Source organism: Haliotis rufescens, unplaced genomic scaffold (genome assembly GCF_023055435.1).
Source record: "Haliotis rufescens isolate VD_foot unplaced genomic scaffold, xgHalRufe1.0.p SCAF_44, whole genome shotgun sequence".
Lineage (NCBI taxonomy): Eukaryota > Metazoa > Mollusca > Gastropoda > Lepetellida > Haliotidae > Haliotis > Haliotis rufescens.
This window is the reverse complement of record NW_025964157.1, coordinates 2,710,025-2,721,748: the sequence shown is the minus strand read 5'-3', so window position 1 is coordinate 2,721,748 and position 11,724 is coordinate 2,710,025. Positions and strand designations below refer to the sequence as shown.

Sequence of the window (11,724 nt, the reverse complement as noted above, 5' to 3'; positions counted from 1 at the left end):
GTTATCATAGTACTATGGGTATGTTATCCTATTCCAATGGGTATGAAAGAGGCGACTAAGGGGATCGGGTGGTCAGGCTCGCTGACTTGGTTCGTTGTCGTTGGATAAGCCCTGGGATGTTGAGAGATTTCAATATTTGTTTGTGAAACTTCTTCCCGCAGTACATTGACACGCGCTTTGGTCTTACACAATGTGTGATACAGCTGTATGTTTATTAAACCGATGATCTCTTCAACGGGTGATCTGGCAAGTAATAAAGATCAGTACGCACTCCTGAGGTCAACCTTTGCGAGGAAACTGCCTGGGGTGATCAACTTTTAGTGTCCCTCAAGTCGGCAAGACAACATCTGCAACACAGATATCAACTTAGCCAGACCTCCTGCACAGGATCAGGTGGTGAGGCTCGCTGACTTGGTTGATGCATGTCATCGTATCCTAATTGTGTAAATCGATGCTAATGAAACAATCTGGCTTGTATGGTCCAGACTCGATTATGTACTTTTTCATATTGAAACCCAACATCCTCATCTCAGAAACAACTTAACCAGAGGTCCTGCACATTCTTTGGCAGAACTGGACACAATCAAGAAGGCGTCCATGTTGGCCGTAACCCCCACGTGATACCGCACTTTCGTTAGGCAACACACAGCCGAACTGAAGGTTTGAAATATCTTAGGGCTCTTTGCTGCAGCAAAAGGTAGCTTTTTATGCTACAAGTATAGGTAGTACAGCACTACTCTGATCATGGTTACTTGGGTGCAGTCGTATTGATCTGAACCACCCTTGAAATCAACCTTTGCGAGGAAACTACCTGGGTGATCCACTTTTTACCCTCCCTTAAGTCCAAGTATGAGCACTCACACTTTACCATGTAATAATTCATATCTTTTCCCGCGGAAACTCTCATCGTGGATAAGTCTTATCTTGCTGTCAGTCTTCGGAATAGCACCAAACACACTAGCAACTCTAGGTTTAGATGTGGCAATCCCATAACTCCCTAACATTAATTCTTCCTTTATCTGCAGTTCTGTTTGCTTCCGGTTTAAACATGCCGACCTATGATTCTTAGTTTCTCTGTACTCCTGTCATACACCAGTTTACTTCCCCATACATATTTCTATGCAAGGTGGCTGACATCTAGGATGTATTTCAGACAGTCCAGTATTCCAGATATATCCACTCCTTTGTCAGTAATCATCTTTCAAGACGCCTATACTGGCGTATGTCCACATCTCTAATGTGGAGTTATCACCGTCCCCTTTTGAACTACCAAGGTCAAGTTTATACCATCCCCGGAATCGAGAAGCTTCGCCTCCAGGTCTTGTTCTTCAACGATTCTAGCCACTCATAATTTTCAGCTTTCTAACGTTAGCCTTACCTTGGATAGCTCAAGTCTTTTCTTGGTAAGGCAATTTTGGCAGCGATTTTCGCCGGGAGGCTACTGGCTACAAATCATCATCAATCGCACTCTTCCTCAACGCATCCATGATTTCAGGCATCTTTGTCCCTGCCGCCTTCTCTCTGATTTTGTTTCAGCTCCCCTGACATCCTAGGGTCCTTTTCATATTCCGCGGCCAAATTACTTGTAAAATGGATAATGTTTGTTTGTTTGCTGTTTAACGCCGCACTCAGCAATATTCCAGCTATATGACGGCGGTCTGTAAATAATCGAGTCTGGACTAGGCAATCCAGTGATTGACATTATGAGCATCGATCCACGCAATGTGGATACGATGACATGCATCATCAAAGTCACCGAGCCTGACCACCCGATCCCGTTAGTCGCCTACGGCAAGCATGGGTTTCTGAACACCTATTCTACAAAAAAAACCGGATATTGAGTGAGTATGGTTTTACACTGCTTTTTGTAATATTCCATCAATATCATAGCGGGGGACACCAGAAATGATTTTTGTTTGTTTGTTGTTTAACGCCGCACTCTGCAATATTCCAGCTATATGACGGCGGTCTGTAAATAAGCGTCACACATTATACCCATGTTGGGAATCTTTGACGTGACGAGCGAACGCTTTTACCACCAGACTACCCCACCGCCCTAAAACGGAAAGACTTTATGGTCTAAGGGGGACAACTCGTCCCTGCGTTACAATACATTCTCTCGAAAACTACACCATGTAGAAGTTCACGTTTGATTGAAATAACAGAAGAGATTGCACACATTATTTCAGATAAATGCCTCATGGTCAAACTGTAAAAAGAATCTCTTGCATCCTGGAGTGTTGGCTTGATGGTACAGATCTGAAGAGAGTCGTACAAAGTTGCTTCTAATGAGATACAAGTACATACCTGCACAAACCAGATCACGTGATCTACCTAACACGACAGGAGACGAGCGGGTAGTAGTTATTCCAGGAACCAGGAAGAGAGGCGACTTCAGAGAAGAGAGCTCCACGATGTAATAGAGGTATGTCACATATTTAGACGACATTGCACATACACACGTGTAGATTTTACATTATATGACAGTACATGGTTGTTTTACCTATGTTTTACTCTATACACGTCAGGGCAGAGGTTTGACTTTAACACAGAAAGTAGACTTGACATATCCAGCAAGTGTCCACCATGATTACATCCATATATGGTCTGGAAGGTAATTTAAGATACGGACGTTTACTACAATATCTGAAAAACTATCGGACCTACTGCAGTCAAAGTTGGTAAGAGATTATTAAACAGTCATACATAACTGGATATTACATTTAAAGACAATCGGTGCATGAATAACACATCTGTTCAGCTATCACTATATTTAATCAACAACCAGACCTGTTCGTCACGGGTGGAACGAGCATTCATTGTAACAGCCATCTGCATAATGCTACCCCTGCGTCGCAGGGCCATATGACACAGTTGAACCAATCAACTCAACTCGAAAGGGTAGACGGGAATCACGCACGTTGAGAAGCCAAACGCTAACACCGAATTCAGGCTACACACTCGATATTACTGTTATCAAAATCAATTAACACGGTCGTTTCCAGTTATCTATTCACATAATTTTCACCACTGTTTTGCCTTAGATGGAATGCGCTTCGTCAGATACTGGTTTTTCTTTGGCGTTGTCGATTTTTATTAAATCTTAATGTAGTACTTGTATCCCCAAACACGCCAATATTTATAGCACGTGTCTACTCGCCGTCTTGACCTGGTAAGGTCACGTGAGAAAGTTGTGGGTGACAGGCAACCAGGAAGTAAAGTATTGAAGTACGTGCAGTACTCGAGGGAGGTTTGGTGTGTGTTTCAAACCTGATTTATCTTTCACTACAAGAAGCTGAAACATCAACCTGTGTTTATGGAAATGGGTCCATGGCTTAAACGACAGTTGTTCTTGTTTCGGTTTGAAATTAGTCTACTCTTAGATTGTTGAATTAAGATCGTTGTATGGAACTAATTTTAATATCCATGTGCATTAATTCTGTGTCATGTGTTTGAAAAACATGGCATACATTCCACCCAGTCTCTCCACATCATGTTCCACAGATATACATGCAATAGGCGCCGTACTGTCACGTAAACTCCTGTTTCACTGTCTTGTAATGATGCCACGTCTTTGGACGTTGGGGATGATGCATTCATGTACATGTTGTATGATGCTGTCTATAACATGTGCCGATATACTTCACGAAACTATCAGTTTGGCTTCAGATGGCGACCGCGAAGAAGCTGACAGAGAACCACCTCACCTGTGTCATCTGTACAGAGGTGTTCACAGACCCAGCCACACTTCAGTGTCATCATACATTCTGTAAGTCCTGTCTGCTGAAATATATCAACACACAGCCGGAAGCAGTACAAGCCGGGTCCATCCAATGTCCCTCCTGTAGACAACAGACGAGTGTGACCAACCCTGAAAGTCCAGTAGAGGAGTGGGTCAGTCAGCTGAAACCAAGCCACGTCATACAGGGGCTGATGGACGACTTTGGACACTGGACAAAGGGTAATCAGCTTAGTATTGCACTGCCTGACTAATATACCCTTTTAAAAGATATGTAAACAACCACACACGTGTGTATAGATGAGCATTCACTCACAGAATTGCTTATTATGACTTCATGTTAATCGATTTTGATGCAGGATAAATATTTCACTCTTGCAAAGGCAAATAAATTATTTTCCGTTTGCAACAAAGAGCTTCAGATGAACCTAATTACCTATTGCCATAATTTTATGAAATCAACATGAATTTCATGTCCTACCCCTACCACGTCGTCATTCCTTTTTGTTATACCATTGTCAGTTATTAATACAATTTGTATGACAAGCTAGCATATAAATGTCACAATTTGTGTCTGCTTATCCTGAATAGGGACTACAATACATGCCACAGCTAGTACGGAATGTGTTGAAAGAACTGTGGGGTTGATCTTTATCGCCCTTCACTGTGACATGCCACAGTTAGGACAGGGATGTGTTAACAGAACTGTGGGGTTGATCTTAGTCGCCCTCCACTGTGACATGCCACAGCTCGGACGGGTTGTGTTGACAGAACTGTGGGGTTGATCTTTGTCTCCCTCCACGGTGACATGCCACAGCTAGGACGGGATGTGTTGACAGAACTGTGGGGTTGATCTTAGTTACAGGTAATCCTACTGGCTGTGCCATGGCCCTACATTGTTACAAAGCATGTTAAATGAAAAAGTTTATGTTCAGTTCAGACTCCCATCTATAAAGACGCTATAACGCCCGCAGTTTCTAATATGCATCTGTTATTGTATATCTAGTCAGCAAATAATAATCTTGTGGTTATGATTACCTCTAGGTCATGATTGACTAGGGAGTGCTACATTGTGAGACAGCATCATTGTTTCATTACAACCTGTGTCATATGATATGTTCATCTCCAGAAAGGGCGTGGCCGTTTGTGACAAAACTAATGTGTTACATGTTATTATTTCTTTAGATAATGTGTGATTCTTATCATGCTTTTTGACAAATGGAATTAAGCACACTTGTTTTTGTAGGTGTGGAAGAACACTTGTGCAGTGTTTGTACAAAACAAGGAAAGACAACTCCCGCTACTTCTTGGTGCTCTGTCTGCGATGTTGTGTACTGTGACGGATGTCTCCAGTTGCACAACATGATGCCAGGGTTGTGTGACCATGAAGCCGCTCACTTGTCTGATCACACCAAAACAAAGGTCAAGCGTCGCTTCATGTGTCAAGTCCACAGAGATGAAAAGGTGAAGTTGTTCTGTAAGGACTGCAAGCAGGCAATATGCACGATATGCTGCAGTATAAAACACAGGGCATGTAAGGATGTTGATACACTAGAGAGTATGACCCCTCTTGTGAAGGAACAACTGACAAGCAAAATAGAGCAGCTCAGAATCAACATGGCGGCTTCTAATAATAACATAACATCTAGAAAATCTACAATTCAAGATGTGAAGTGTAATTCACAAACCCTCAAAGATCAAGTTATAAAGACACGGGAAACAGTGATGCGTGCTATTTTAAGAAAAGAGAAGCAACTCCTTGGAGACATCGACAAAGCTACTGATGAACAATTACATGCGTTACAAGCAGATATAAAATCCCAGGAGATCGAGCTACAGATGTACCAGCAGCAGTATGAGTTCACAGCCAATGCTGTGACGTCCAACTGTGAGGTGGACATGTATGCCGCCTATGAGTCGGTGGATGAGACGTCTACAGACAACAGAGACACGGACAACAGGCCAGCACCAAGATGGGTTGTATTGACACACGACCTGGACAAGCTGAGTAAAGCAGTTGATGAGCTACAGCTGGGGGAGGTTCAAGTCGTCCATAGAGTGAGTGACCCCGGGTCTTCTCCTGTTCTACATCACACCATTGACTGCAAGGAAGATGGGGACAGGAAGGATCCTTGGTCGGCTGACGTCACAGTGTTGACTGTTGATGGCATCAAAGTGACAGTTGTGACAGATTACAATAACGTGAGACTCAAAACATATTACACATCAAACTTCAAATCCTTTCATAATCAGCTCCTGCTTTCTAGCGAGCCTTGGCAAATGGCCAAGTTAAGTGAGAGTCAGATAGCGGTCATTGTTACAGGCAGTAAGGAAATAGTTACAGTGAATGTTACCCCAGATCCTATATTACTGTCAACTATCAAAACAAGCAAGCAGTACTGGGCTCTAGCCTCTCTGAGTCCTTCACAGCTGGCGGCAGGTACATGGAGACCGTCTCACTCTGTGGACATACTGGACATGACAGGGAGGATACTGAGGTCTATCAACACGGGGGTGATAGGGAGTCCAGGCCACATCCACGTCACCAGGAACAACAACTTGATAGTCAGTGAAAGAAGAGGAAAATCCCTTGTATGTGTGACCAGTGAAGGAGCCGCTGTTTTCACCTACACTCCCACAGGAGACAGAGCTCTGACATACCCTTGGGGTATCGCAACAACCAGCACAGGAGATATCCTGCTTGTAGACAGAGGCTCCCACAAGGTGATTCAGCTGACAGAGTCGGGGCAGTTTGTCAGAGATGTCCTCACACAACAGGATGGTATGGAATATCCTTATGGTGTCTTTCTTGATGCTGACGGCCTGCTGTATGTTACGTCTGACAGATGTGTAAAGGTTTTCAATTTCTGCAAGCGCTGAATGTAGAAATAGAGATAACTTTGATCTCCAAACACAGTTGAATATTTCAAAAGTTGACTCCTGCTTTAGGTCGAGATCGGATCCAGTTCATCCCTAACACACGTAATTCACCATGTCATTGATTAAATATAGGACGACCTAACACCAATAGAAGTCTGACCTGAAAGAAGTACTTCTCAAGTACATTTGTGAAAGGAACGCACAATGACAGCACTGAATGAGGACAACACTACACGAGAGATCACGTGACACAGCCAGATGATATTGGACAGTATCGTTGTTTCATTTTGTTCATGGAACAGTAATGTTGTGTTGTGTAGTGTACTATATATCTGAAGTGTGTTGACATGGAGTAACCTGTTCACATAGTTGCGCATGCTATCGGTGTTAAGATTATCAGTTCGACAACCAATCTCATAATGTTTCAAACCCGCACTTAACTCTTATAAAATACCACTAGCGTTCGGTGATCTACAGCGGATATAATAATGTGTGGATGCTGTGAGAACTGGTTGAGTTCTGTAAATGTACTGATTTGTATCAGTTATTTCTACTATCTGTAGTGTTGAGTAGAGTATAGTAGTAAAAACATTCAACTCAATTCGGACAATACACTCTCTATCAATCATATCCCAGACACATAGGAGATAAGGAAATATAAATGCCGTAGTGATGGAAAACAATGCTATACACCCATGCAGGTGAAATTGTATTCACGGTTTACAAGGGACAGGGTGTGGTTTGACAGGTGATCAAAGCGACACAACTCTGTGCAAAAATATGTATCTCTTTATGCTCTTAATATGCTCTTCCAGAGCCTGGGAATATCCATAAATCTATAATTTGTCCTGAGGCCCCTCACTAACTCATTCACTAATGGCTACAGTAATGTAGGCCTATCACTCACACATTCACTAATGGCTACAGTGATGTAGGCCCCTCACTCACTCACTCACTAATGACTACAGTAATGAAGGCCTCTCCCTCACTAATGGCTACAGAAATGTAGGCCCCTTACTCACTCGCTAATGGCTACCGTAATGTAGGCCCCTCACTCACACAGTAATTGCTACAGTGATGTAGTCCCCTCACTCACTCACTCACTTATGGCTACAGCAATGTAGGCCCCTCACTCACTCAGTAATTGCTACAGTGATGTAGTCCCCTCACTCACTCATTTACTAATTGCTACAGTTATGTAGGTCCCTCACTCACTCACTAATGGCTACAGTAATGTAGGCCCCTCACTCACTCACTAATGGCTACAGTACTGTAGGCCCCTCACTCACTCACTAATGGCTACAGTAATGTAGGCCTCTCACTCACTCACAAATGGCTACAGTAATGTTCGCTTCCTTACTCACTCACTAATGACTACAGTAATGTAGGCCCCTCACTCACTCATTCACTAATGGCTACAGTGATGTAGGCCCCTCACTCACTCATTCACTAATGGCTACAGTAATGTAGGCCCCTCACTCGCCCACTCACTAATGGCTACAGTGATGTAGGCCCCTCACTCACTCACTAATGGCTACAGTGATGTAGGCCCCTCACTCACTAACTAATGGCTACAGTAATGTAGGCCCCTCACTCACCCACTCACTAATGGCTACAGTGATGTAGGCCCCTCACTCACTCACTAATGGCTACAATAATGTAGGCCCCTCACTCACTCATTCACTAATGGCTACAGTAATGTAGGCCCCTCACTCACTCACTCACTAATGGCTAAAGTGATGTAGGCCCCTCACTCACTCAGTAATGGCTACAGTGATGTAGGCCCCTCACTCACTCATTCACTAATGGCTACAGTAATGTAGGCCCCTCACTCGCCCACTCACTAATGGCTACAGTGACGTAGGCCCCTCACTCACTCATTCACTAATGGCTACAGTGATGTAGGCCCCTCACTCACTCATTCACTAATGGCTACAGTAATGTAGGCCCCTCACTCACCCACTCACTAATAGCTACAGTGATGTACGCCCCTCACTCACTCATTCACTAATGGCTACAGTGATGTAGGCCCCTCACTCACTCATTCACTAATGGCTACAGTGATGTAGGCCCCTCACTCACTCACTCACTAATGGCTACAGTAATGTAGGCCCCTTACTCACTCACTCACTAATGGCTACAGTGATGTAGACCCCTTACTCACTCACTCACTAATAGCTACAGTAATGTAGGCCCCTCACTCACCCACTCACTAATGGCTACACTGATGTAGGCCCCCTCACTCACTCACTAATGGCTACAGTGATGTACGCCCCTCACTCACTCATTCACTAATGGCTACAGTGATGTAGGCCCCTCACTCACTCACTAATGGCTACAGTGATGTAGGCCCCTTACTCACTCACTCACTAATAGCTACAGTGATGTAGACCCCTTACTCACTCACTCACTAATAGCTACAGTGATGTAGGCCCCTCACTCACTCACTAATGGCTACAGTAATGTAGGCCCCTCACTCACTCACTCACTAATGGCTACAGTGATGTAGACCCCTTACTCACTCACTCACTAATAGCTACAGTGATGTAGGCCCCTCACTCACTCACTAATGGCTACAGTGATGTAGTCCCCTTACTCACTCACTCACTAATAGCTACAGTGATGTAGACCCCTTACTCACTCACTCACTAATGGCTACAGTGATGTAGACCCCTTACTCACTCACTCACTAATAGCTACAGTAATGTAGGCCCCTCACTCACCCACTCACTAATGGCTACAGTGATGTAGGCCCCCTCACTCACTCACTAATGGCTACAGTGATGTACGCCCCTCACTCACTCATTCACTAATGGCTACAGTGATGTAGGCCCCTCACTCATTCACTAATGGCTACAGTGATGTAGGCCCCTCACTCACTCACTAATGGCTACAGTGATGTAGGCCACTCACTCACCCACTCACTAATAGCTACAGTGATGTACGCCCCTCACTCACCCACTCACTAATGGCTACAGTGATGTAGGCCACTCACTCACCCACTCACTAATGGCTACAGTGATGTAGGCCCCTCACTCACTCACTAATGGCTACAGTAATGTAGGCCCCTCACTCACCAACTCACTAATGGCTACAGTGATGTAGGCCCCTCACTCACTCACTAATGGCTACAGTAATGTAGGCCCCTCATTCACTCATTCACTAATGGCTACAGTGATGTAGGCCACTTTCTCACCCACTCACTAATGGCTACAGTGATGTAGGCCCCTCACTCACTCACTCACTAATGGCTACAGTGGTATAGGCCCCTCACTCACTCACTAATGACTACAGTAATGTAGGCCCCTCACTCACTCACTCACTAATGGCTACAGTAGTATAGGCCCCTCAGTCACTCACTCACTCACAAATGGCTACAATAATGTAGGCCCCTCACTCACTCACTCAGTAATGGCTACAGTAATGTAGGCCCCTCACTCACTCACTCACTAATGGCTACCGTAATGTAGGCCCCTCACTCACTCACTAATGACTACAGTAACGTAGGCCTCTCACTCACTAATGGCTACAGTAATGTAGGCCCCTCACACACTCACTAATGACTACAGTAATGTAGGCCCCTCACTCACTAATGGCGACAGTAATGTAGGCCCTCACTCACTGATGGCTATAGTAATGTAGGCCACTCACTCGCTAATGGCTACAGTAATGTAGGACTTCTTGACTCCTACCTTTCACAGTACCGTTATTATTAAGTTTGTGTTTTACTGAAGGGCTGATCCATCATTTTTCTGTTTCATAGAATTGGATTCGTTGTAGGACAACGTCTAAAAATTCATGTTGCAAGTTGACATATCTTGTCAGTGTGGTTAAAATATCCATTTTCACAAGAGCAGGCGAATCAAGTTGGAACTGCATGGAAACAAGACCCACATTGTTTCACTTTGAGTTGCCTCGTGGCGTAGTACGTACGAAACGGGGAAGCACAATACCTTAGGTGGTCCACACAAGGCCAGTATATCTCCCTGGGTGTTGGTATATTGTGGCATAAATAGGGTGTTGCCCTTTCTTTAGCTGTACTACGGAAAACACAACACGGACATGCTCATATGCAAAATGACTTGATGGCATTATCGAGTCTGAACAAGACAGTCCAGTGATTGACATCATGAACATCTATCTACTCAACTTGGATAAGACGTCATGCGGACCTTGTTACTGTAACATGAACACATGCAGCTAATAATACAACAAGTGTGTGATAAGCAACATAACGCCTTGTCTTATGACATTTTTATTGGAGTTGTAAATCATATTTTACAGGAAAGGGACGTGAGTGACGTATTGACAGGTCATACTTTCAGAAAGGCGGGAGCTAGTTGGGTGTTTAAAATAGGGTTTACCGGGCGGCAGATCCAAGATGTTAGATTCAGGAGGAGTAATGTATATCGTCGTTATATTCAAAGGTGTAGCAAACGCAAGCTATTGGCAATGGAAGCATTTGGAGCTTCTCTGCCGAAGGATTAGATTCCTGTTAATATTCGGTGTATGGTACCTTTTATAGATGAGCTTCTTTCCTATGGTATGTTATCATATTACTATGGGTATGTTATCATATTCCAATGGGTATGAAAGAGGCGACTAAGGGGATCGGGTGGTCAGGGTCGCTGACTTGGTTCGTTGTCGTTGAATAAGCCCTGGGATGTTGAGAGAATTCAACATTTGTTAGTGAAACTTCTTCCCGCAGTACATTACCACGGGCTTTGGTCTTACTCAATGTGTGATACAGCTGTGTGTTTATTAAACCGATTATCTCTTCAACGGTTGATCTGGCAAGTAATAAAGATCAGTACGCACTCATGAGGTCAACCTTTGCGAGGAAACTGCCTGGGGTGATCAACTATTAGTGACCCTCAAGTCGGCAAGACAACATCTGCAACACAGAAATCAACTAAGCCAGAGCTCCTGCACATTCTTCGACTGAACTGTACACAATCAGTCTCTATGTGGGCTATAAACCCTCACGTTATGCCGCACTTTCGTTAGGCAACACACTGCCGAACTGAAGGTTTGAAATATCTTAGGGCTCTTTGCTGCAGCAAAAGGTAGCTTTTTATGCTACAAGTAGAGGTAGTACAGCACTA

General features: G+C 44.1%; 1 protein-coding gene across 2 annotated transcripts; it reads left to right on the top strand.

Moving 5' to 3' along the window:
- The first annotated feature begins 2,143 nt into the window (after positions 1-2,143).
- On the top strand, positions 2,144-7,220 carry LOC124127739 (E3 ubiquitin-protein ligase TRIM56-like). 2 transcript variants are annotated; one of them, XM_046491108.2, is made up of 3 exons: positions 2,144-2,425; positions 3,659-3,961; positions 4,986-7,220. In XM_046491108.2, the coding sequence occupies exons 2-3, from the start codon at positions 3,670-3,672 to the stop codon at positions 6,617-6,619; spliced, it is 1,926 nt and encodes a 641-aa protein (XP_046347064.1). In that variant the 5' UTR covers positions 2,144-2,425; positions 3,659-3,669; the 3' UTR covers positions 6,620-7,220. The 2 variants fall into 2 exon arrangements, with proteins under 2 accessions (XP_046347064.1, XP_046347063.1); XM_046491107.2 differs by having other exon boundaries at positions 2,145-2,425; positions 3,670-3,961.
- The last annotated feature ends 4,504 nt before the right edge of the window (positions 7,221-11,724 follow it).